This window comes from Vipera ursinii (genome assembly GCF_947247035.1).
Source record: "Vipera ursinii genome assembly, chromosome: 2".
In the NCBI taxonomy this organism is placed as follows: domain Eukaryota; kingdom Metazoa; phylum Chordata; class Lepidosauria; order Squamata; family Viperidae; genus Vipera; species Vipera ursinii.
Genome location: NC_139513.1, coordinates 139,888,150 through 139,914,947, shown reverse-complemented (window position 1 = coordinate 139,914,947; position 26,798 = coordinate 139,888,150). Strand labels below are relative to the sequence as shown.

Sequence of the window (26,798 nt, the reverse complement as noted above, 5' to 3'; positions counted from 1 at the left end):
TTGAAGGAGGCAGTGGTGAGACCCGTTCTCAAAAAGCCTGCCCTGGATCCAGCGATTTTGAATAACTATCATCCAGTCTCCAACCTTCGCTTTTTGGCGAAGGTTGTTGAGAGTGTGGTAGCGCATCAGCTCTCTCTGTTCCTGGAGGAAACCGATTACCTTGACCCGTACCAATTGAGCTTCAGGCCCAAGTACAGGACGGAGACGGCATTGGTCACACTGGTGAATGATCTCTGGCGGGCCCAGGACAGGGGTTGTTCCTCTGTCCTAGTCCTATTAGACCTCTCAGCGGCTTTTGATACCATCGACCATGGTATCTTACTGCGATGTCTCAGGGGACTGGGAGTGGGGAGCACTGTTCTACAGTGGTTCTCCTCTTACCTCCTGGGCCATTCACAGTTGGTGTTGACAGGAGAGCAGAGATCCGCCCTGGGGCCTCTCGTTTGTGGAGTACCTCAGGGGTCGGTCCTCTCTCCCCTCCTGTACAATATCTATATGAAGCCGCCGGGTAAGATCATTTGTGGTTTTGGGTGGGGTATCATCAGTACATTGATGATACCCAGCTTTTTCTTTCCCCTCGAACCAACCCAGTGATGCCCTCGTCGTGATGTCCCGTTGCCTGGAGGTGGTTAGGGTTTGGATGGGGAAAAACAGGCTTCGACTCAATCCTGCCAAGACTGAGTGGCTGTGCATACCGGCATCTCGGGTTAACCATTTTTGTCCATCGTTAACAATGGGGGGTGAGGTGTTACCCCCCCACTGATAGGGCTTGTAACTTGGGCATCCTCCTGGATTCACGGCTCAGTTTGGAAGATCATATAGGAGCTGTGACCAGGGGGGCTTTTGTTCAGGTTCGCTTGGTGTGCCAGTTGCGACCCTATTTGGACCGAGATGCCCTACGCACAGTCACCCATGCGCTTGTGACCTCCCGGTTAGACTAATGCAACGCTCTCTACATGGGGCTGCCCTTGAGAACCACTCGGAGGCTTCAACTAGTGCAAAATGCAGCCGCGCGAGTAGTAATGGGAGTTTCCCGATACTCTCATGTAACACCTCTTCTCCGCGAGCTGCATTGGCTTCCAGTTCCCCTCCGGGTGAGATTCAAGGTGCTGGTGATGACCTATAAAGCCCTAAATGGCTTGGGTCCGGATTATTTGAGGGAACACCTGCTGCCGGCATCAACTCCCCATCATCTTGTGCGCTCCCGCAGGGAGGGCCTTCTTAGGGTACCGCCGGTGAAGGACTGCCGGCGGATGACTCCCAGAGAGAGGGCCTTCTCTATGGGTGCGCCTGCCCTTTGGAACCAACTTCCTATGGAACTTAGGACTGCCCCCGACCTCCGTTCGTTCCGCCAGGACCTTAAAACATGGCTCTTTGAGCTGTCTGGCCTAGACTGAGGGGTTTTTAATTGGGTTTTAAAGTTTCAAGGTGCTGGTGATGACCTATAAAACCCTAAATGGCATGGGTCTGGATTATCTCAGGGAGCACCTGCTGCCAGCATCAGCCTCCCATCGTCCTGTGCGCTCCCACAGGGAGGGCCTCCTTAGGGTTCTGCCGGTTAGAGAATGCCAGTGGGTGATTCCAAGGGGGAGGGCATTCTCTGTGGGTGCACCTGCCCTATGGAATGAACTGCCGGTAGAACTTCGGACTGCCCTGGACCTTCACTCGTTTCGCTGGGACCTGAAAACTTGGTTATTTGATCTTTCTGGCCTGGACTGAGGGGGGTTTAATTTAACTTTAAATTTTAAATTTTAATTTGTTTTAATTGTGGGCTAGTTTTAATTTAATTCTATTTTAATTTTATTTATTTTTATTGTTTTAATTCGCCCTGTAAACCGCCCTGAGTCCTTCAGGAATAGGGCGGTATATAAAATCAATTAAATAAATAAATTTGGCCCTCAATCAACATGTGTACGCGGTCCCTGTAGTCAACCATATTCTAGTCTCCTTGCAATGGGGAACCATTTTTGCTAAACTTGATTTAGCACAGGCGTATCAGCAATTGTTGGTTGACGAGGCCACAGCCGCAGCTCAAACAATAGTAACTCACAGAGGGGCATTCAAAGTCAAACGCTTGCACTTTGGAGTCAGTGTTGCACTGGGTATTTTCCAAGGGATTATAGAACGCACACTTAAGGGTATTCAGGGTGTCTGCCCCTATTTTGATGATGTTCTCATTGCCAGGGAATCCCCAGAAGTGTTGGCCAATAGGCTCAGGGCTGTTTTGCAAAGGCTGTGATGCGGGCCTCAAATTAAAGAAAAACAAATGTAGTATTGGGGTCTCATCAACGGAATTCTTGGGGTTCTGTATTGATGCTAATGGAATTCACCCCACTGATTCAAAAGTGAAGGCCATCAAAATGGCTCCTAGGCCAAAATCAAAAGGAGAGCTACAAGCATTTTTGGTTCTCCTGAATTTTTATCACACATTCCTACCTCATAAGGCTGCAATAGCAGAGCACCTCCACAGGCTACTTGATAAAAAAAGCCCCTCAGAAATGGACTAACTTACATGAAAAAAGTTTCCAGGATCTCAAAGCCCTTCTTTCAGAAAAGCCCACTGTAACTCATTACATTGAGTTTTAAACCTGTATGTCTTGCATGTGATGCATCTCCCTATGGGGTGGGGGCAATCTTAAGCCACATAGAATGGGAAACAGGTTCCTATTGCGTTTTATTCTAGGACTTTATCTTCTGCTGAGTGCAATTATGCACAGATTGATAAAGAAGCCTTGGCTATAGTGGCTGGAATTAAGAAATTTCATGATTATTTATATGGCAAGGATTTCACTGTCTACACTGACCACAAACCCCTTTTGGGCTTATTCACAACAGATAAGCAAACTCCCCACATACTATCTCCAAGAAGGTTGACTCAGCCTTCCATCCTTCCGAGGTAGGTAAAATGAGGACCCAGATTGTTGGGGGCAATAAGCTGACTTTGTAAAAATGCCGCTGGGGGGGGGGGCAAAGCCCTAATAAGCAGGCATATACATAGAATGAAGGCTATTGCTAAGCACATTGATTTGTGCTTCTTAGATTGTAAGCCGCCCTGAGTCTTCGGAGAAGGGCGGGATATAAATGGGATTTAAAAAAAATGCTGAGATGGTCTATATTTTTGTCTGCATACAATTTTAAGTTAATTCACAAACCTAGGAAGGAAATGGGCCATGCAGATGGCCTCAGCAGACTACCACTGCCCCTAATGGATCCTGATCCAGCTCCTGCTGCTAAAATATTGTCCATTCAGGACTTATCTGAGTTTCCCCTCCATGCAGGGGATATTGCTGCTGAAACTGCCACAGATAAAATTCTGATTAGAGTGTTGTCATGGGTATACATGGGCTGGTTGGAAAAAGGTCCAGGCTGTGAATTTCAACGTTATTTTGTCAGGAGACATGAGTTGTCTGCACACAAGGGCTGCATTTTATGGGGCAACAGAGTCATAATTCCCACTTCATTGAGGGACAGAGTCTTACAATCTTTACATGAAGGCCATCCAGGCATTGTGCAAATGAAAGCCTTAGCTAGAAGCTACCTTTGGTGGCCTGGCCTGGATAAGGCTATAGAAGATCAAGTTATGGTTGCTATACCTGCGAGCAATCTAGGCCTGAAATGCCTCAGGCCCCAGTTCACAGGTGGGAAGAAACACATACTCCCTGGTCCAGGGTTCATAAAGACTACGCTGGGCCTTTTCAAGGACAGCTTTTCCTGATAGTAGTGGATAGCCACTCAAAATGGCTGGAAGTAGTTCCAGTCCCTAATATGACTACTGCTAGGACCATCCAGGTGCTGAGAAAACTCTTTGCAACACATGGGTTGCCTGATGTTTTAGTTTCTGATAATGGGGCTCAACTCACTGCTGCTGAGTTTCAGGCTTTTCTTTTTTTTATTGAAAAGTTTTACAGTACATTTTAAACATAAATTGACCCCACCTAAAACCCACCCTTCCCTCCCCCTCCCCCCCAACTTCCCCCCACCTCCCCATAAAGCCCACCCTTCCCTCCCCCCCCCCCCGACTTCCCAGAGCTGAATACAGGGTATTGCCTCTAACAAATGTAAACTAGAATATGCTAACAATCTATGAATACATTTTAAATCCTATCGCACTTTAACTCCCATTAGACATTGCTAAATAATAATGCATCTTATTAAATTCTAATACTCATTCATATGCTAAATGAAACTTTTTAGTCCTATATTTATTCTGAATGTAGTCAATCCATCTTCTCCATTCCGAAATGTATCTTTGTTGCAATTGATCTTTCAAATATGCTGAATTTTTTGCCATTTTTGCTAGGTTTGAAACTTTTAGAGTCCACTCTTCTATATTAGGCAGATCCTCCTTCTTCCAATATTGCAATACCAAAAGTCTTGCTGCCATTGTTAAATTCAACATCAATTTAGTTTCTATAACAGTACAATCTGTAATAATACCCAACAGAAATAACTGCGGAGAAAACCTTATCTTTTTCTTAAATATCTTCTGCATATGCCACCAAATTTTAATCCAAAAAGCTTTAACTTTTTTGCAAGTCCACCATATATGATAGTATGTTGCATCTTCACAACCACACCTCCAACATTTAGGTTGATAATTTGGGTACATACATGCTGATTTTTTGGGATCTAAATGCCATCTGTAAAACATTTTATAAAAGTTCTCTCTTAAATTTTGTGCCTGTGTAAATTTTACATTTCTGACCCAGATTTTTCCCCAAGTATCTATTGTTATTGGCTCCTGAATATTCTGGGCCCATTTTATCATACAGTCTTTAACAAGTTCCATTTCTGAATCTATTTCTATCAATGCATTATATATCCTTCTTATATGTGCTTGACTTTGATCTCTAATTTGTTTTACCAAATTTTCATCAGTTGTTGAAATACCAATTTTCCAATCTTCTTTCCATCTAGCTTGTATCTGCCCATACTGAAACCAAGTTTGTACTATCTTTTCTTCTTTTAAAATATTGAATGGCTTTAGTTGCCATACATTCCTTTCCAATCTAAGAATTTCTTTATATGTAATAACATCATGTTTGAATCCCGAACTTATATTTTCTATCGCATGTTTAGGTATTGCCCAAATTGGTATTTTATAATTTAACTTATATTGATATTTTTTCCAGACTCGCAACAGAGCATACCTTAATATATGTGTCTTAAAAACATTATCCACCTTTTTATCATACAATAAATATGCATGCCAGCCATATAATAAATCACATCCCTCAATATTCAATATTCCTCCTTCTGTTAAATTGAACCAGTTGCTAATTGTCGATAAAGCTGCAGCATCATAATATAATTTAAAATTGGGCATTTTAAGACCACCTCTTTCACGTATATCTTGCATTATCTTAAGTTTTACTCTCGGTCTTTTCCCTGCCCAAATAAATTTATTAATACCTTTCTGCCATTCCTCCAAATTTGAATCTTTTTTAAGTATAGGTATCATTTGAAACAAAAATAAAAATTTTGGTAAAACATTCATTTTCACAGCTGCAATTCTTCCCAATAAAGACAATTGTAATTTTCTCCAACTGTCTAGCTCTTTTTGTGTTTTTAGCCATAACAATTCATAATTATTTTTATATAATTTCACATTTGAAGCTGAAATATATACCCCCCCAATATTTAATCTTTTTTAATATTTCGAATCCCGTTAGTTTTTCTAGGAATTCCTTTTGTTCTACAGTCATATTTTTAGACTATATTTTAGTTTTTTGCCTATTTATCTTAAATCCAGAAACTTGTCCATATTGCAAAATTATCTCCATTAAATCTATAACCGATTGAGTCAGTTGACTTAATGTAATAACCAAGTTGTCTGCAAACGCTCTTAATCCGTAATCTTGATATTTTATTTTAATTCCCTTTATTTTATTTGAATCACGTATCTTAATCAATAATATTTCCAATGTTAAAACAAACAGCAATGGTGACAACGGACATCCCTGTCTTGTACCTTTTTCAATTTTGCAAGCTTCTGTTAAACTACCATCAATTATTATTTGAGCTGTTTGTTTCTGATATATTGCCCTAATAGGTTGTAAAAACATATCCCCAAACTCCATCTTCTCTAATACTTTTAATAAAAATTGCCAATTCAATTGATCAAATGCTTTTTCGGCGTCCAGAAAAATCAGCGCTGCGGGGACTTGATTATTTCTTTCCAAATATTCTAATAAATTTACAATATGTCTCACATTATATTTCATTTGTCTACCACTTATAAAACCTGTTTGGTCACTGTGGATCATTTGCTGCATAACCTGCATTAATCTATTTGCTAAAATTTTTGCAAATATCTTATAATCAATATTTAAAAGCAATATTGGTCTGTAATTTTTAGATTGGGTAAGATCTTGATCTTCCTTTGGAATCAACGTTATAAAAGCTGTTTTCCAGGATGGAGGCACTTCTCCTCCAGATTGAACTGTTCTAAATAACTCCTTTAAAGGTTCCACCATTTCTAGTTGTAGGTTTTTATAATAAATAGCTGTCAAACCATCTGTACCAGGAGCCTTACCCACTTTTAGTTGTTTTATTGCTAAAATAATTTCTTCAGCAGTTATCAATTGCTTCATCCCTTCCCTTTGCTCTTGTGTAAGCATAGGGGTATTCACTTCTTGTAAATATCTAAACCTTGAATTGTATCCCTAGCATATAATTTTGAATAAAATTCTACAAAAACCTTTTTAATAATATTTTGCTGAAACACCTCTTTACCCTTATATTCTATTTTGTCTATATTACATGATTTTTGCTTTTTCCTTAACAAATAGGCTAGCCACCTACCTGGCTTATTAGCATTGTAAAAGGTATTATGTTTAAAGGTAAAGGTAAAGGTAAAGGTTCCCCCGCACATGCGTGCTAGTCGTTTCCGACTCCAGAGGCCGGTGCTCATCTCCGTTTCAAAGCCAAAGAGCCAGCGCTTGTCCGAGGACGTCTCCGTGGTCATGTGGCCGGCATGACTAGACGCCAAAGGCGCACGGAACGCTGTTACCTTCCCACCGTAGTGGTCCCTATTTTTCTACTTGCATTTTTACGTGCTTTCGAACTGCTAGGTTGGCAGAAGCTGGGACGAGTCTGCCATCAGCATGTTAAACTGCCCTCTTAACAAGTTAATTGCTTCTTTCACCCTCTTGTTAGATGGGTTCAAGATAAAAGCCCTCTCTTTCATCTTTATTTCCTCTTCTAACTTCTTACACTTATATTCCAATCTATGTCTATGTTTATTATTCAAATATATTAAAACTCCTCTCATATAAGCTTTACTTGCGTCCCAAACCATTTCAATTGGAGTATCCTTATGCATATTTATAATAAAAATTCTTTCATTTGTTTTTTACATTCTTCCACATTTTCCTCATATCTAAACAAATCTTCATTTACCCTCCAGGATCTCCTGTCTCCCTTCTCCTGGTCCAATTCCATCAATACTGGACTGTGGTCTGATAAAGTTCTTGGATATATCTCAATCTTCTTAACCCTAGAAAAAAAATCGTTAGTAGTTAGTAAAAATCAATCCTAGAAAAAGATTGTCTATCAGAAAAAAAGTAAAATCCCTTTCTTCCACGTTTCGTTCTCTCCAGACATCTCTCAGTTCCAAATCGTCTTACATATCAAAAAAAGATTTAGGCAATCTAGCATGATTTGGTTACTGTGTGACTCTTACTGCTCTCAGTACCCTTCCTTGTCTGTGCAACTCTTTGGTAGCACAAGGAGACCTCTGCACAACAATCCTTATCAACTTTTAAAAGGTCCTTTTTTATCTTTCTGTGTGTCCAACACTCCATTCCAGTCTCCCATTAAAATACACAATTTATAATCCCATTGAGTTATTTTATTGTGTAAAGTTCGTAAAATTCTCCTTGCTGTTGATTGGGTGCATATATTCCAATTAAAAGTATTTTCTTCCCTTCTATTAAAAGTTCAATTATAATATATCTTCCTTATTTATTTGCTTCAATTAGGTTAGCTGTTAAGTCCTTCTTCACATAAATAACTACTCCATTTTTCTTGTCTGGAGCAGATGCAGTAAATTGCATACCCAATCTGGAATTTATCAAATATTTTTGATCTGATGCACGAATATGTGTTTCCTGCAAACATGTAACATCATTTTTAAATTGTTTTAAATACTGAAATATTTTCTTTTTCTTTTGCGGAGAGTTTAGATCATTAACATTCCATGTTAGAAACTTTGTCACCATCTTTTGCAACTTGAAGCTTTCAGAGTGTATCTTGCAGATCCCTAAGCATCTGCCTCTTTGGTCTCGCTCCTTCCACTGCTTCATTATTAGTGGATTCTTGAACTGTGATTATAGGATGCTGTTTCTGTTGTTCTTGTTGTTGTTCCTTTCGTCTGGTTGCAGCCCGTGTCATTCTTTGACCCTTTGGTTCTTCTAATGGTGCCAGGGGCTGCGCAGTTTCCAGAGTTTGCTGTACTTCTTTTACAATCAGTGAGGTGATTTCTTCACCTTGCTGTATGCCTTCCATTTGTGCCTCGAACACAGCTAAAAACTTATCTTAAGTCTTACCTAGTGGCGATGGAAACGGCAAAGCGTGTTAACTTTTCCACTCTCATTGCGTCCGCAGATAACCACCCAGCCACCCTGTTTAGAGTGACCCGCTCCCTGTTTAACCAGGGACTGAGGGATGACCCCTTGCAGTGTTGTTGTTGTTAGCTGCGAAGTCGTGTCCGACCCATCGCGACCCCATGGACAATGTTCCTCCAGGCCTTCCTGTCCTCTACCATCTTCTGGAGTCCATCTAAGCTCACACCTACTGCTTCAGTGACTCCATCCAGCCACCTCATTCTCTGTCGTCCCCTTCTTCTATTGCCCTCAATCTTTCCCAGCATGAGGCTCTTCTCCAGTGAGTCCTTCCTTCTCATTAGGTGGCCAAAGTATTTGAGTTTTAGCTTCAGGATCTGGCCTTCTAAAGAGCAGTCAGGGTTGATCTCCTCTAGGACTGACCGGTTTGATCGCCTTGCAGTCCAAGGAACTCGCAGGAGTCTTCTCCAGCACCATAGTTCAAAGGCTTCAATTCTTTGGCGCTCAGACTTTCTTATGGTCCAGCTTTCACTGCCATACATTGCAACTGGGAAGACCATAGCCTTGACTATACGCACTTTTGTTGACAGGGTGATGTCTCTGCTTTTTAGTGTGCTGTCTAGATTTGCCATGGCTTTCCTCCCAAGGAGCAAGCGTCTTTTAATTTCCTGGCTACAGTCCCCATCTGCAGTGATCTTGGAGCCCAGGAAAATAAAATCTGTCACTACCTCCATTTCTTCTCCATCTATTTGCCAGGAATTGAGAGGGCCAGATGCCATGATCTTGGTTTTCTTAATGTTTAGTTTCAACCCAAGTTTTGCACTCTCCTTCTTCACCCGCAACAAGAGGCTCTTTAGCTCTTCTTCACTTTCTGCCATTAGAGTGGTATCATCTGCATATCTTAGGTTGTTGATGTTTCTTCCGGCAATCTTAATTCCAACTTTTGATTCATCTAGCCCTGCCTTTCTCATGATGTGCTCTGCATATAAGTTAAATAGGCAAGGCGACAGTATACAGCCTTGCCGGACTCCTTTCCCAATTTTGAACCAATCAGTGGTTCCGTGTCCAGTTCTCACTGTTGCTTCTTGGCCCGCATATAGATTTCTCAAGAGACAAATAAGATGGTCTGGTATGCCCATCTCTTTAAGGACTTGCCAGAGTTTGTTATGATCCACACAATCAAAGGCTTTAGCATAGTCAATGAAGCAGAAGTAGATGTTTTTCTGGAACTCTCTAGCTTTCTCCATGATCCAGCGTACGTTAGCAATTTGATCTCTAGTTCCTCTGCCTCTTCGAAATCCTACCTGTACTTCTGGTAGTTCTCGATCCACATACTGCTGGAGTCTAGCTTGTAGAATTTTAAGCATAACTTTACTAGCATGAGAAATGAGTGCAATGGTGCGATAGTTTGAACATTCTTTAGCACTGCCTTTCTTTGGAATTGGAATGTAAACTGACCTTTTCCAATCCTGTGGCCACTGTTGAGTTTTCCAAATTTGCTGGCAAATTGAGTGTAGCACTTTTACTGCATCGTCTTTTAAGATTTTGAATAGCTCAGCTGGAATACTGTCACCTACACTAGCTTTGTTGTTGCTCAGCTTTTCTAAGGCCCACTTCACTTCACATTCTAGGATGTCTGGCTCGAGGTCAGTGACCACCTCATTGTGATTATCAGGGACGTTAAGCTCGTTCTTGTATAGTTCTTCTGTGTAATTTTGCCACCTCTTCTTAATCTCTTCTGCCTCTGTTAGGTCCCTGCCATTTTGGTCCTTTATCATGCCCATTTTTGCATGAAACGTTCCTTTCATCTCTCCAATTTTCTTGAAAAGATCTCTGGTCCTCCCTATTCTGTTGTTTTCTTCTATTTCTTTGCATTGTTCATTTAAGAAGGCATTCTTATCTCTTCTAGCTATTCTTTGGAATTCTGCATTTAATTGGGCATATCTTTCTTTTTCTCCCTTGCCTTTCACTTCCCTCCTTTCTTCAGCTATTTGCAAAGCTTCCTCAGACAGCCATTTTGCTTTCTTGCATTTCTTTTTCTTTGGGATGGTTTTGGTTGCTACCTGTTGTACAATGTTGCGAACCTCTGTCCATAGTTCTTCAGGCACTCTGTCTATCAGATCTAATTCCTTAAATCTATTTGTCACCTCTACTGTATATTCAACAGGGATATGATTTAATTCATACCTGACTGGCCTAGCGCTTTTCCCTACTTTCTTTAATTTAAGCCTAAACTTTGCAACAAGAAGCTCATGGTCTGAGCCACAGTCAGCTCCTGGTCTTGTTTTTACTGACTGTATAGAGCTTCTCCATCTTTGGCTGCAGAGCATATAGTCAATCTGATTTCTGTGTTGACCGTCTGGTGATGTCCATGTGTAGAGCCGTCTCTTGGGTTGTTGGAAAAGAGTGTTTGCTATGACCATCGTATTCTCTTGACAAAATTCTATCAGCCTGTGCCCTGCTTCATTTTGTACTCCAAGGCCAAACTTGCCTGTTATTCCAGTTATCTTTTGGCTTCCTACTTTAGCATTCCAATCCCCCATGATGATAAGGACATCATTTTTGGGTGTTAGTTCTATAAGGTGCTGTAGGGCTTCATAGAACCGGTCAATTTCATCCTCTTCAGCACCGGTGGTTGGGGCATAGACTTGGACTACTGTGATATTGAATGGTTTGCCTTGGATTCGAACTGAGATCATTCTGTCATTTTGAAGATTGTATCCCAGTATTGCTTTTCCTATTTTTTATTGACTATGAAGGCTACTCCATTTCTTCTGAGGGATTCTTGCCCGCAGTAGTATACCTGATGGTCATCTGAATTAAATTCACCCATTCCTGTCCATTTTAGTTCGCTGATACCTAAGATGTCAATGTTTAGTCTTGTCATCTCTTGTTTGACCACGTCCAGCTTTCCTTGATTCATGGATCTTACATTCCAGGTTCCTATGGAGAAAAAATCTTTACAGCATCGGACTTTCCTTTCACCACCAGACACATCCACAGCTGAGCGTCCTTTCGGCTTTGGCCCAGTCGCTTCATTCTTTCTGGCGCTACTAGTACTAGCCCTCTGCTCTTCCCCAGTAGCATATTGGATGCCTTCCGACCTGAGGGGCTCATCTTCCAGCGTCATATCGTTTTGCCTTTTGGTACTGTCCATAGGGTTTTCATGGCAAAGATACTGGAGTGGTTTGCCATTTCCTTCTCCAATGGATCACATTTTGTCAGAACTCTCTGCTATGACCTTTCCGTCTTGGGTGGCCCTGCACGGCATAGCTCATAGCTTCATTGAATTACGCAAGCCCCTTCGCCACGACAAGGCAGTAATCCATGAAGGGGCCTTGCAGGGTAGGGCTGAGGAATTTGTGCAGTATTTGCAAGACAAAATCGCTCAGATCCAGACTGGCTTGGACTCCGACTGGGCAGAGTCCGGCGGAGTGGAGAGGGAAAGCCTTGATTATACCATTTGGGGTGAGTTTGACCCTGTGACTCTGGATGATGTGGACAGGATCATGTGTAAACTGAGCGCTACCACTTGTTTATTGGATCCATGTCCCTCCTGGCTGGTTTTGGCCACCCGGGAGGTGACAGGAGGCTGGCTCCAGGCAGTGGTCAATGCTTCTTTGACAGAGGGTGTCTTCCCCTCCGCCTTGAAAGAGACGGTGGTTAGGCCCCACCTCAAGAAGCCTGCCCTGGACCCGGCCTCATAAAATAACTATTGTCCTGTCTCCAACCTTTGCTTTGTAGTGAAGGTTGTTGAGAGTGTGGTGGCGCATCAGCTCCCACAATTCCTGGAGGAAGCAGACTATCTAGACCCGTACCAGTGTGGTTTCAGACCCGGCTACAGCATGGAAACGGCATTGGTCGCACTGCTGGATGATCTCTGGTGGGCCCAGGACAGGGGTTGCTCCTCTGTCCTGGTCCTACTTGACCTCTCAGCGGCTTTTGATTCCATCGACCATGGTATCCTGTTGCGATGGCTCGAGGGGTTGGGAGTGGGAGGCACGGTTTTACGGTGGTTCTCCTCCTACCTCTCAGGCCGTTCACAGTTTGTATTGGCAGGAGGACAGAGATCTACCTGGAGACCCCTCACTTGCTGGTTCTCTCCCCCCTCCTGTTTAACATCTACATGAAGCCACTGGGTGAGATCATCCATGGCTTTGGGGTGAGGTATCACCAATATGCGGATGATACCCAGTTGTTCATCTCCACCCCGAGATGCCCTTGATGCGATGTCCTGATGCCTGGAGGCGGTGCATGTCTGGATGGGAAGGAACAGGCTCAGGCTCAACCCCTCCAAGACCAAGTGGCTGTGGATATCGGCATCTCGTACTGTCCAACAAGTTCCTTCTCTTTTGATGGAGGGAGAGGTATTGCCCCACTCAGAAAGGGCTCGCATCTTGGGTGTCCTCCTGGATTCACAGCTCAACTTGGATGATCATCTAATGGCCGTGACCAGAGGGGCCTTTGCACAGATTTGCTTAGTGCACCAGTTGTGCCCCTTTTTGGACCGGATGCCCTATGCACGGTTACCCACGCCCTCGTCACTTCTCGTTTGGATTACTGCAATGGTCTTTACATGGGACTGCCCTTGAAGAGCACCCAGAGGCTTCAACTGGTGCAGAATGCAGCCACACGGGTGCTTATGGGAGTGTCTTGGTACCCCCATGTTACACCATTCCTGCTGCACTGGCTTCCAGTTGCCCTCTGGGTGCGATTCAAGGTGCTGGTTAGAACCTTTAAAGCCCTACATGACTTATGCCTGGGGTACTTGTGAGACCACTTCCTGCCATTGTCTACCTTCCATTGCCCGGTTCGCTCCCACAGAGTCAGCCTCCTCAGGGTGCCGTCGGCCGGGCAATGCCGGCCGGCGACTCCCAGGGGGAGAGCCTTTTCTGTGGGTGCATCGACCCTCTGGAATGAATTGCCCCCAGAGCTGCGGATGACCCCTGACCTTCGGTCCTTCCGCTGTGACCTGAAGATGTGGTTGTTCCAACAAGCGGGCCTGGACTGACTACAGTTTTAATTAGCTTTTTACTGGTTTTTAAATTGTCATATAATTATTGTATTTATTGTTTAATTCTTTTTTAAATTTTCTATTTTTAATTTTTATTGTTGTGCGCCACCCTCAGTCCTTAGAGAGAAGGGCGGCATATATATTTAATAAAATAAATAAATAAATAAATTATCTTGACCCGTACCAATTGGGTTTCAGGCCCGGGTACAGCATGGAGACGGCATTGGTCGTGCTGGTGAATGATCTCTGGAGGGCTCGGGACAGGGGGTGTTCCTCTGTCCTAGTCCTATTAGACCTCTCAGCGGCTTTTGATACCATCGACCATGGTATCCTACTGCAGAGTCTCAGGGGGCTGGGAGTGGGGAGCACTGTTCTACAGTGGTTCTCCTCTTACCTCCTGGGCCGTTCACAGTTGGTGTTGACAGGAGAGCAGAGATCCGCCCCACAGCCTCTTGTTTGTGGAGTACCTCAGGGGTCGGTCCTCTCTCCCCTCCTGTACAATATCTATATGAAGCCGCCGGGTAAGATCATTTGTGGTTTTGGGTGGGGTATCATCAGTACATTGATGATACCCAGCTTTTTCTTTCCACTCCGAACCAACCCAGTGATGCCCTCGTCGTGATGTCCCGTTGCCTGGAGGTGGTTAGGGTTTGGATGGGGAAAAACAGGCTTCGACTCAATCCTGCCAAGACTGAGTGGCTGTGCATACCGGCATCTCGGGTTAACCATTTTTGTCCATCGTTAACAATGGGGGGTGAGGTGTTACCCCCCCGCTGATAGGGCTTGTAACTTGGGCATCCTCCTGGATTCACGGCTCAGTTTGGAAGATCATATAGGAGCTGTGACCAGGGGGGCTTTTGTTCAGGTTCGCTTGGTGTGCCAGTTGCGACCCTATTTGGACCGAGATGCCCTACGCACAGTCACCCATGCGCTTGTGACCTCCCGGTTAGACTAATGCAACGCTCTCTACATGGGGCTGCCCTTGAGAACCACTCGGAGGCTTCAACTAGTGCAAAATGCAGCCGCGCGAGTAGTAATGGGAGTTTCCCGATACTCTCATGTAACACCTCTTCTCCGCGAGCTGCATTGGCTTCCAGTTCCCCTCCGGGTGAGATTCAAGGTGCTGGTGATGACCTATAAAGCTCTAAATGGCTTGGGTCCGGATTATTTGAGGGAACACCTGCTGCCGGCATCAACTCCCCATCATCTTGTGCGCTCCCGCAGGGAGGGCCTTCTTAGGGTACCGCCGGTGAAGGACTGCCGGCGGATGACTCCCAGAGAGAGGGCCTTCTCTATGGGTGCGCCTGCCCTTTGGAACCAACTTCCTATGGAACTTAGGACTGCCCCCGACCTCCGTTCGTTCCGCCAGGACCTTAAAACATGGCTCTTTGAGCTGTCTGGCCTAGACTGAGGGGTTTTTAATTGGGTTTTAAAGTTTTAATTTTTGGGCTTAAATTTAATTAATTGTTTTAAATTTATTTTAACTTTTGTATTGTATGGTTTTAATTGCCCTGTAAACCGCCCTGAGTCCTACGGGAATAGGGCGGTATAGAAGTCAAAATAATAAAATAATAAATAAATAAATAAATAAATAAATAAATAAATAAATAAATATGTCTGCACCATTTCATCCTTCTTCAAATAGACAAGCCGAATGCATGGTGAGGACAACAAAGGAGGCACTCAAGCGCATTATCACATGTGACTGGCATCATAGACTGGCAGATTTTTTGCTCTGTCAGCATTCTACACCCTGCATGGCTACAGGTAAAAGTCCTGCTGAGCTTCATTGGGGCGTTAATTACTAAACTGGACAGGTTGCATCCAGACAGAGTGGCATCAGAAGCCTCTACACCAACCCCCTGAGCGAGCTGCAAATAAATGATTGGGTTTGGGTCATAAACTATGGGCCTGGAAATTGGTGGGTTCCTGGTCAGGTGACCAAAGCATCCAGACCCCTATCTTATGAAGTGGGGTTGGAGGGAGGGCAACTGGTCAGAAGACACATTGACCAACTTAGGAAGAGGTTTCCAGAATGGTCACTAAGTGAGGACTATGGCATAAGTCCCTCCCGAAGTCCTCAAACTGGCACCCAAGCCAGCCCACACCAGAACCACCAGGGTTCTCCCTTCTCAGCTGAAGTTGATTCCGAGGAAGAACAAGGAAGCTCAGAAGTGCACATTGGGACCCCTGACCAGGCAAAGCAGGTGAATCTCAGCAACCACTGTGCCTACTCTGCAGAACAGACTGACTCTGGGGTGGGCCAACCTGGTGAGGCCAGCCAGAGCATTTCAATTCCCCTGGACGATGGAGCACAAGGGGACATGGATATACCCAGCCCACCGGGTAAGCTGGTAGACCACAAAGTGAGTGGAACTCCAAAGCGTTCCTCCAGGCCACACAAACCCCCAGCATATCTTACAGACTATATGTAAAATGAAGTGATGTATAATGTTGTGACAATTGTACCACTCCCTATAGAGATTGGGGCAATTTGTAACTGCTGGCAAGCATGTTCACTGAGACGATGTTTCATCTCTTTGCAGTCTTTACTGCATTGACTAGCCATTTAGCCATTGTTTAATCTTATTGTAGACCATACTACAAGGCATGTCTGTAAAAGTCGTGTAATGTCATATTAACCACATTGAATTAACAAGCATTATCTTTTTATTATTTTGTTATTATGTATTTTGGTTGTTGGAGTGATTCATAAGTCTTGACTATTGTCAAGTTTATTAAGGGGATTAGAGCCTGATCTTAGTACGGAGGGGTGTTATGTACTGGGCTTTTGGTACCACACCACGTGCGTTGCTGGAGAGCTAACGGCTTTCCAGCAACCCAGAAAGGACATTTCCGGTCCTGCAATTGGTCAAACTTGGGCGGCAAGCACATGTTCAATCTGATTGGTTGCTACCATAGGGTTTGGCTATATATTGTGGTGGTGTGCGCCCCAAGTCCTGGTACAGTTCCAGCTTGAATAAAAGAATGAGTTTCTCTGTACTCAGCTGTGTCTCTTCATTCCTGCTCACCAGAGCCCACGACTTAACAGGTTCGTCTAGTGATAAGAAAGCACAAAGAGAGACTAGGGATAGTATGGGTCCAGCGGCTTTGGGATACTGTACATATATATTTATGTTGTATGCAGTTTGAAGAAATGACCTACGTATTTGCCGTATAGAGAAAATTAGCAGCCATTTCCATGGGTGGAATACTTAATCTGTGCCAACAGAGGGGGGTGGTCAGTTTTCTTACACAACTTCATTAAGGAAATGGGGAGGAGCGGACTATATTTAAAGCAAATCTTTGAAGGACTGAAGTTGCTTTGCTGCAGGGAAGGCTTCTCTTCCTAGTCTGGCAATGATGCTGCTCCTCATCTTCCAACAATGCATGAAAATCCTCATCCTGCCCGCCTATGTGCTTGCCTATTTTGGCTTATGGGACCCTATTTGTAAAAAAAACTTTCCCAGTTTTCCTGAAGCCATTGAGCAAAATCTACACTATAAGAATGCACAAGCAAAAGGAGACGTTGTTCAAGAACATGGGGGACTTCGCCGACGCCTCAGGAAAACTCCACCTGCTTGAGATCGGCGTGGGCACCGGCACCAACTTTCAGTTTTATCCACCCAACTCGCACGTTACCTGCTTGGACTACAATCCCAACTTTTGAAAAATCCTCCAGGAGAGCATGGCTCAGAACAAGCACCTGCACTTCGAGAATTTTGTGGTCAGCTCCTCCGAGAACATCTCTTCGGTACCGGACAGCTCTGTGGATGTGGTGGTTAGCACAACGGTGCTTTGCTCTGTCAGCAACATCGAGGATGTCTTGAAGGAGGTTCTGCGGGTGCTCAGACCGGTAAGTCATAGGGCAAAGAGGGGAATTCAGTCTGGTTTGTCCAGACCACCGAATAATGGGTGTGCATGCTTTGAGAATGATGGGGAGCAAGAGCTTCAGATCCCCCAAACCAGCACCTTTCTGCTGTTCCTTATGCTGCCGATTTTCAGATTTAACTTACACTTTGAATGGGTTTGCTTCTTAAACCAACCGCACCTTTCCAGCCTGCCTGTGTTTCTCAATCATTTTCAGAAAGTGTACAACTTTAATAAATATATGCACAACTTTAATATTAGTAAATGGCAGCAAGTTTCTGGCCTGTGTTCTGAACCAGCCCTCTTCTGACAAACCCCTATTCAAAAAGAAGAGACTGGAGAGCGTCCAAGGCTAAAAGGCTTCTGCCAAGATTTAATTACGCAGTTAACAAAAACACTAGAGCTTGTCTTCTCAAGCGGAAAAGTTGCTTTCAGCAACCAGCCCCTCCCCAAACACTCCTTTTATAGAGAGCTCAGGGCGTGGTCTCCCTGTGCCTCCTCCCGAGGAGTCCCATAGCCTTTCTTTGTTTGTTCCTGCTCGACTGCCTCCTGCGTCGGGCGTCCTTGAACAGGGCCAGCTGTGGGTCATCATCCTCCGCACTCTCGGGCTCACGCAGCTGAGAAGAGGTCCCCGGCTGAGGACTCTGCAAAGCCTCCAAACCATCATCAGCCGGTTCGTCTCCCTCCTCCCCCTCATCTGAGTCCTCCGATACATCGGACCCGGCTGTCGGACCCACAGGCTGGCCCTGAGTCACAACAGCCTGAGAGAGGAGCCTCCTTGGTACTTCTATGAAAGATCTCCAGAAAATTCTAGGTTGAAGCTAAATTGGAAAGTTAAAACAACATCTCTGAGCGATGACAAGCCACTTTTGAATTGTTTCCAAAAATACCACCACCACCCCATGGGGAAGCCTGCATGAAATCACCAGGGATCAAGTTTGATTTGAAGGAGACTTGAGTAGGAACCCAAATAGATCAAGCTGCTGACACTGTAGCAGGAGGACATGGAGGGTTTACATGAAGAAAACATGGGGAAAAGAGATTATGCTGTCACAGCACAGGGTGTACTCATTTGGTATGTCTTCTGGGGCACAACACTATTTTGGGAGTTTTTTGGCTAGTCTTTCATTCTGTGGAAGCCTCTGTATCATATGTAAATGAACTCAAGGCTGACCTTCACCTTTAAAAGTTTAAAATGCTGCCCAAAACCAGCCATTTCCCAGCAGAATTTCAAAGCTAGGTTTGTCTAGTGATAAGAAGCACAAAGAGAGATTAGGGATAGTATTGGTCCAGCGGCTTTGGGATGCTGTACATATATATTGATATTGTATGCAGTTTGAAGAAATGACCTACGTGTTTGCCGTATAGAGAAAAATAGGAGCCATTTCCATGGATGGAATACTTAATCTGTGCCAACAGAGGGGGGTGGTCAGTTTGCTTGCACAACTTCATTAAGGAAATGGGGAGGAGCGGACTATATTTAAAGCAAATCTTTGAAGGACTGAAGTTGCTTTGCTGCAGGGAAGGCTTCTCTTCCTAGTCTGGCAATGATGCTGCTCCTCATCTTCCAACAATGCATGAAAATCCTCATCCTGCCCGCCTATGTGCTTGCCTATTTTGGCTTATGGGACCCTATTTGTAAAAAAAACTTTCCCAGTTTTCCTGAAGCCATTGAGCAAAATCTACACTATAAGAATGCACAAGCAAAAGGAGACGTTGTTCAAGAACATGGGGGACTTCGCCGACGCCTCAGGAAAACTCCACCTGCTTGAGATCGGCGTGGGCACCGGCACCAACTTTCAGTTTTATCCACCCAACTCGCACGTTACCTGCTTGGACTACAATCCCAACTTTCGAAAAATCCTCCAGGAGAGCATGGCTCAGAACAAGCACCTGCACTTCGAGAATTTTGTGGTCAGCTCCTCCGAGAACATCTCTTCGGTACCGGACAGCTCTGTGGATGTGGTGGTTAGCACAACGGTGCTTTGCTCTGTCAGCAACATCGAGGATGTCTTGAAGGAGGTTCTGCGGGTGCTCAGACCGGTAAGTCATAGGGCAAAGAGGGGAATTCAGTCTGGTTTGTCCAGACCACCGAATAATGGGTGTGCATGCTTTGAGAATGATGGGGAGCAAGAGCTTCAGATCCCCCAAACCAGCACCTTTCTGCTGTTCCTTATGCTGCCGATTTTCAGATTTAACTTACACTTTGAATGGGTTTGCTTCTTAAACCAACCGCACCTTTCCAGCCTGCCTGTGTTTCTCAATCATTTTCAGAAAGTGTACAACTTTAATAAATATATGCACAACTTTAATATTAGTAAATGGCAGCAAGTTTCTGGCCTGTGTTCTGAACCAGCCCTCTTCTGACAAACCCCTATTCAAAAAGAAGAGACTGGAGAGCGTCCAAGGCTAAAAGGCTTCTGCCAAGATTTAATTACGCAGTTAACAAAAACACTAGAGCTTGTCTTCTCAAGCGGAAAAGTTGCTTTCAGCAACCAGCCCCTCCCCAAACACTCCTTTTATAGAGAGCTCAGGGCGTGGTCTCCCTGTGCCTCCTCCCGAGGAGTCCCATAGCCTTTCTTTGTTTGTTCCTGCTCGACTGCCTCCTGCGTCGGGCGTCCTTGAACAGGGCCAGCTGTGGGTCATCATCCTCCGCACTCTCGGGCTCACGCAGCTGAGAAGAGGTCCCCGGCTGAGGACTCTGCAAAGCCTCCAAACCATCATCAGCCGGTTCGTCTCCCTCCTCCCCCTCATCTGAGTCCTCCGATACATTGGACCCGGCTGTCGGACCCACAGGCTGGCCCTGAGTCACAACAGCCTGAGAGAGGAGCCTCCTTGGTACTTCTATGAAAGATCTCCAGAAAATTCTAGGTTGAAGCTAAATTGGAAAGTTAAAACAACATCTCTGAGCGATGACAAGCCACTTTTGAATTGTTTCCAAAAATACCACCACCACCCCATGGGGAAGCCTGCATGAAATCACCAGGAATCAAGTTTGATTTGAAGGAGACTTGAGTAGGAACCCAAATAGATCAAGCTGCTGACACTGTAGCAGGAGGACATGGAGGGTTTACATGAAGAAAACATGGGGAAAAGAGATTATGCTGTCACAGCACAGGGTGTACTCATTTGGTATGTCTTCTGGGGCACAACACTATTTTGGGAGTTTTTTGGCTAGTCTTTCATTCTGTGGAAGCCTCTGTATCATATGTAAATGAACTCAAGGCTGACCTTCACCTTTAAAAGTTTAAAATGCTGCCCAAAACCAGCCATTTCCCAGCAGAATTTCAAAGCTAGGTTTGTCTAGTGATAAGAAGCACAAAGAGAGATTAGGGATAGTATTGGTCCAGCGGCTTTGGGATGCTGTACATATATATTGATATTGTATGCAGTTTGAAGAAATGACCTACGTGTTTGCCGTATAGAGAAAAATAGGAGCCATTTCCATGGATGGAATACTTAATCTGTGCCAACAGAGGGGGGTGGTCAGTTTGCTTGCACAACTTCATTAAGGAAATGGGGAAGAGCGGACTATATTTAAAGCAAATCTTTGAAGGACTGAAGTTGCTTTGCTGCAGGGAAGGCTTCTCTTCCTAGTCTGGCAACGATGCTGCTCCTCATCTTCCAACAATGCATGAAAATCCTCATCCTGCCCGCCTATGTGCTTGCCTATTTTGGCTTATGGGACCCTATTTGTAAAAAAACTTTCCCAGTTTTCCTGAAGCCATTGAGCAAAATCTACACTATAAGAATGCACAAGCAAAAGGAGACGCTGTTCAAGAACATGGGGGACTTCGCCGACGCCTCAGGAAAACTCCACCTGCTTGAGATCGGCGTGGGCACCGGCACCAACTTTCAGTTTTATCCAGTGTTCTTTGGTGAGAACTGGCTATTTAGCGTCAAAAAAGGTCAGCAACTTACTTATCTTACAGGAAAGTACTACAGGCAGGGATGTATGGCTTTCTAAAGTATCACATAACATCTTTCTTTACCACAATGAAAGGTCAAATAGATGAGAGAAACGTTTGGGATAGAGTTTTCTTTTTTTTCTTGCATCAGCTCTATATGTGTTTTTTCTTACTGTTTATTAAATTTATATGCCGTCCACTACTCATACACCAGCTCACTGCTGGAGGTGGCTGACGAGATGAGACCTCAACCCTTCCCGTCCATCGCCTGGCTCTCTCTTTTGGTTTTAGTACAGTTTTTAATGATATTTTAATCTATGTAACTTTAATATTTTAATTATCTTTTACTTATTTTATAACTTGTAAGCCTCCAGAGTCACCTTGCAAGGGAGATGAATGACATAAAACTTGAATTAATAAATATAATCTCCATTTAAATCAAATTCAAATGTTCACTGAGTATTTTTTTCAACAAGTGACCGAAAGAGTCGCTGACACTTTAAAGAAGAACTGGAACAGATCCCAACATAGGGGGGTGGTCAGTTTGCTTGCACAACTTCATTAAGGAAATGGGGAGGAGCGGACTATATTTAAAGCAAATCTTTGAAGGACTGAAGTTGCTTTGCTGCAGGGAAGGCTTCTCTTCCTAGTCTGGCAACGATGCTGCTCCTCATCTTCCAACAATGCATGAAAATCCTCATCCTGCCCGCCTATGTGCTTGCCTATTTTGGCTTATGGGACCCTATTTGTAAAAAAACTTTCCCAGTTTTCATGACGACCGCAAGCAAATTCTACACTATAAGAATGCACAAGCAAAAGGAGATGCTGTTCAAGAACATGGGGGACTTCGCCGACGCCTCGGGAAAGCTCCACCTGCTAGAGATCGGCGTGGGCAGCGGCACCAACTTTCAGTTTTATCCACCCAACTCGCGCGTTACGTGGACTACAATCCCAACTTTCAAAACTTCCTCCAGGAGAGCATGGCTCAGAACAAGCACCTGCACTTCGAGAATTTTGTGGTCAGCTCTGCCGAGAACATGTCTTCGGTACCGGACGGCTCTGTGGATGTGGTGGTTAGCACGACGGTGCTTTGCTCTGTCAGCAACATCCAGGCTGTCCTGAAGGAGGTTCTGCGGGTGCTCAGACCGGTAAGTCAAAGGGCAAAGAGGGGAATTCAGTCTGGTTTGTCCAGACCACAGAATAAGTGGTGTGCATGCTTTGAAAATGATGGGGAGCAAGAGCTTCAGATCCCCCAAAACAGCACCTTTCTGCTGTTCTTTATTCTGCCAATTTTCAGGCTTAACTTACACTTCCCGTCCATCGCCTAGCTCTCTGTTTTGGTTTTAGTACAGTTTTTAATGATATTTTAATCTATGTAACTTTAATATTTTAATTATCTTTTACTTGTTTTATAACTTGTAAGCCCCCAGAGTCACCTTGCAAGGGAAATGAATGACATAAAAGTTGAATTAATAAATATAATCTCCATTTAAATCAAATTCAAATGTTCACTGGGTATTTTTTTCAACAAGTGACCGAAAGAGTCGCTGACACTTTAAGGAAGAACTGGAACAGATCCCAACATAGGGGGGTGGTCAGTTTGCTTGCACAACTTCATTAAGGAAATGGGGAGGAGCGGACTATATTTAAAGCAAATCTTTGGCTATTTAGAGTCAAGAAAGGTCAGCAATTTACTTATCTTACAGGAAGATATTATAGGCAGGGATTTATGGCTTTCTAAAGTATCACATAACATCTTTCTTTCCAACAATGAAAGGTCAAATGGATGAGAGAACCGTTTGGGATAGAGTTTTCTTTTTTTCTTGCATCAACTCTATATATGTTTTTTCTTACTGTTTATTAAATTTATATGCCGTCCATCTTGCAGTTCAGAGTGATGCGCGGTTTTAAACTTTATTTAATACTATAATTAGTAATACAGCAATTTATAAAATGTTATTCTGCCCATATTGAAATTCAAAGTGAACTCTGGGTGGTTTAAAATTTTATTTAAAACTTTAATAATACAGAAATTTATTTATAAATTTTATATGCCGCCCGTCTCCAAATTCAAAATGACTCTGCATGGCTTTATTTAAAACTTTAACAAAAAATACAGATATAAAGACTTATTCATTTCCCTCTTTTAAAAAGTACATCCACAGTTTTCTGTGCTTGTTTTATATTTTTCTGTCTTACTATAATTTTATGTAAAACAAGGAAGCATTTGGAAAAAAAAACCCTATGAATAAACATATCATTAGTGACACTATACAAACTGTATAAAACAGAATGCATGTGTATGGAAATGACCTTGGGAGACAGAAGGAAGAGCTATGAATTAGAAAAATTAGACAATGATTAGACAGAGACAAATGAGTCTGCAGAAGCAATGGGGACCACAAGCTTCCCTAAATTGTTAGACTGGAAAGATGTGCTTTCAGACATGCAAGCTTTTGTTAATTTAACATTAAAATAAAGCTAGAGTTGGGTGAGCTTCTGTTTTATTATTATAAGTTTTATTAATTTTATACTATTTACATTCAAATATTTGTGAAGAAATACGATGGGTGTGTAATCAAAAGTAAACAATATCAAATAACAGCTTATTTGTACATAGCTCAGGTTACATCAACAAAAATTCCCTCTCCCCTTAGTTATAACATAGTCAAATTAATCAAATTAATATGTTTCTAATTGTGACCTAGTCTGGACTATCTGCAAAACAGAAAATATAAGATATATTTTTTAACTTAGCACCAAAGTTTCCACTCTATTGATTAAAGGAAAAAATGACATCACTCTACTGCTCATACACCAGCTCACTGCTGGAGGTGGCTGATGGGATAAGACCTCATCCCCTTCCCATCCATCTCTTAGCTCTCTTAGTTTCGGTTTTAGTACAGTTTAATACTGTTTTTAATGATATTTTAATCTATGTAACTTTCATATTTTAATTATCTTTTACTTGTTTTATAACTTGTAAGCCGCCCAGGGTCACCTTGCAAGGGAGATGGATGACATGAAAATTGAATAAGCAAATACACAGTGAAGCTTAAAATTTGGTGAACCCTTTTGAATTTTTAATATTTCTGCATATGTTTGACCTAAACTGTGATTGGCTGTCCGCACAAATTCTAAAGCTAAATAAAGACAACCCAATTAAACAAATCAGTTAAAAATATTATCCTTCTACCATTTCTGCTTGTCAAGACATGAGGCTAATTTTATTCTCCCCATCGTTCCTTTGAAATTTTGGTGACTGCACCTTAAAAGGATATTATATATTTAGGAAGAAGCAGGGCAAATAAAATGAACCACTCCCTTAAAAAGAGAAGCTCCAACATTTGATACTTTTTAGTATAGAAGAAAAGGAAAACAGTTGAACAATTAAAATTGTGAATCTGTATAAGTAGTTATTAAAAAGGAATTTGTCTTTTCTCATAATAATGGTATCTAGAGTGAATGCAACCTCACTGGATATTCGCGATAAAAAAGTAGCATTTTAGAGTGGAAAGAACTGAGACAACAAATGAGTTAGGGGACAGTTATCCAAATATAGGTTGTTACTGTACATACATTACAACTTGTTTGACTTTATGGTCAAGTGTATCTTTTTATTCATTTAGCAATAGATAAATCAGCTTCCTTCATCGTATCTTGATGTAATGAGTTCAAGTCCTGCCTTGGCCATGAAAGCCACCTGGGTGACTTTGGGCCAGCCACTCTCCTCGGCCAACTCGCCTCACAGAATTGTTGTTGTGGAGAACATAGGAGGAGGAAAGTGTGTTGGATGCGCTCTCCGCCTTGAGTTATTTGTAAAAATGATAAAGTAAGGATATAAATAAATAAATAAAAGAATAAATTATTGAAATTTTGAGTTTGATACATGGAAATATATTGAATTGATTCAGAGTCAACATCCTTAAATAAAAAAGGCCAATTCTCAGTTTTCCAACAACTTGAATCATCTGTAAATCATTAATGGATAAATTGTATTCCAGTTTCATTATATTAAATTATTTAAAAATTGAATTATTGCTTCAGATCCCCAGGAAGTTACAGTATGTAACAACAATTTTGATTGTAGTGTGAATTTTGTATGTAATTTCAAAGCATTCTGATTTATGTATTTATTTATGTATTTATTTATTTTGTATAATTTTACTTTTTCCAGGGGGGTGCATACTTTTTCCTAGAACATGTAGCAGCTGACAGATCAACCTGGACCTACTTCTTGCAGCAAGTCTGTAACCCTGCCTGGGGATATGTGACAGATGGGTACTCCGTGTTAAGAGAGAGCTGGAAATATATAGAGAACACGGGGTTTTCTAAACTGAACTTGCAATACATCATAGCTCCATTGGTCGTAAGTGTAGATTCTCCCCATATTTATGGATACGGTGTGAAGTAACTGTTCAAACTGGAGAAAGTGTCTTTCTCTTAAAATCAGATTTCTGAATTTAAGGAATTAACAGTAACAGTGCATATGCTGCAATATGAGAAGGGTTTCCTCTATTCTACTGTATATGATTTGGAGTGTAGAAAGGTTCCTAAACATTCAGGCTGCACAAAGCCTAAATGGTACTTTGGATCAAATTTGGAGGGAGGGCAAATAATAAATGTAAAAATTAATTTAAAAAACAATCCTGCTGTCAAAAGACCATGTGGGGGGAAAAGCCCCCACCATTTTGCTGTGGCATCACTTAGATCCCCATGTCAGCTGCCCAGGAAGGAAAGCTAGAAGAGGCCTTTTGGGGGGTATTACTCATAACCTGTGTGGAGTTCTCTAGGAAAAAGCTATAACCTAAGCACAAGCAGAGCAGGGAATCTTGCTTAAATACTACTTCAGGCAGAAGCCTTTGTTGGCCTTTATGAGGGGCCTACGCAGAAAGACTTTTCTCAGCTTCTTACTCCCTGTACTTGTAGAGAGGGTAAAACTGCATATATTGACATGGGATTAGACTGAAAGCTAAGGCTTAGCGTTTTGAAACTGACAATGTTGTATCAAAGCTTGCTAACTATTGAATTATGTATTATCTCCTAGTTTTACTTACCATGCTTTTCATTTTCAATAAAAAAGGGTTTGTGTTCGTTGCTTGAGCGAAGAGACAAGGCGAGTGAGTTCAGTCAGAAACATTCTTTATTTGCTTGCAGGACCCAAACTGGGGAACAGGGCTGCGAATGCAGCTATTTATACTCTGGCCTCTAGGTGGTGGCCAATAGGTTTAAAGCAAACTATTGCCGCCCTAGAAGCAGCCAATGGTGGTGCTGGAGACGGGTTGTCTGAGGAGCTGGGAGCCATTAGCCAGCTTCCCTGCTTAAGCAACCTTCCAACAATCAAACCCACGTACACTTTAGTAAAACAAAGCCCAATACATTACAGTTTGGGTTTTTTCTCTCTCCCTGTGGTGAACCTTGTCTCCTAACTTTTTCTGAGTG

At 42.9% G+C, this 26,798-nt stretch overlaps 2 protein-coding genes and 1 pseudogene across 3 annotated transcripts; all 3 read left to right on the top strand.

Moving 5' to 3' along the window:
* The first annotated feature begins 16,938 nt into the window (after positions 1-16,938).
* Positions 16,939-17,589, top strand: LOC310634894 (thiol S-methyltransferase TMT1A-like; annotated as a pseudogene). The gene is made up of 2 exons: positions 16,939-17,434; positions 17,584-17,589. The product of its transcript is annotated as a thiol S-methyltransferase TMT1A-like (transcript).
* A 1,406-nt stretch (positions 17,590-18,995) lies between these two features.
* Positions 18,996-21,415, top strand: LOC310634893 (thiol S-methyltransferase TMT1A-like; the record flags this gene model as incomplete). The annotated part of the gene is given in 3 exon segments (XM_083353431.1): positions 18,996-19,088; positions 19,090-19,491; positions 21,173-21,415. Coding segments are annotated over 3 exon segments (738 nt in total).
* Positions 21,416-21,994: 579 nt separating this feature from the next.
* LOC310635059 (thiol S-methyltransferase TMT1A-like) lies at positions 21,995-25,770 on the top strand (the record flags this gene model as incomplete). The annotated part of the gene is given in 3 exon segments (XM_083353648.1): positions 21,995-22,293; positions 22,296-22,504; positions 25,534-25,770. Coding segments are annotated over 3 exon segments (723 nt in total). The 5' UTR covers positions 21,995-22,016.
* Positions 25,771-26,798: the final 1,028 nt, after the last annotated feature.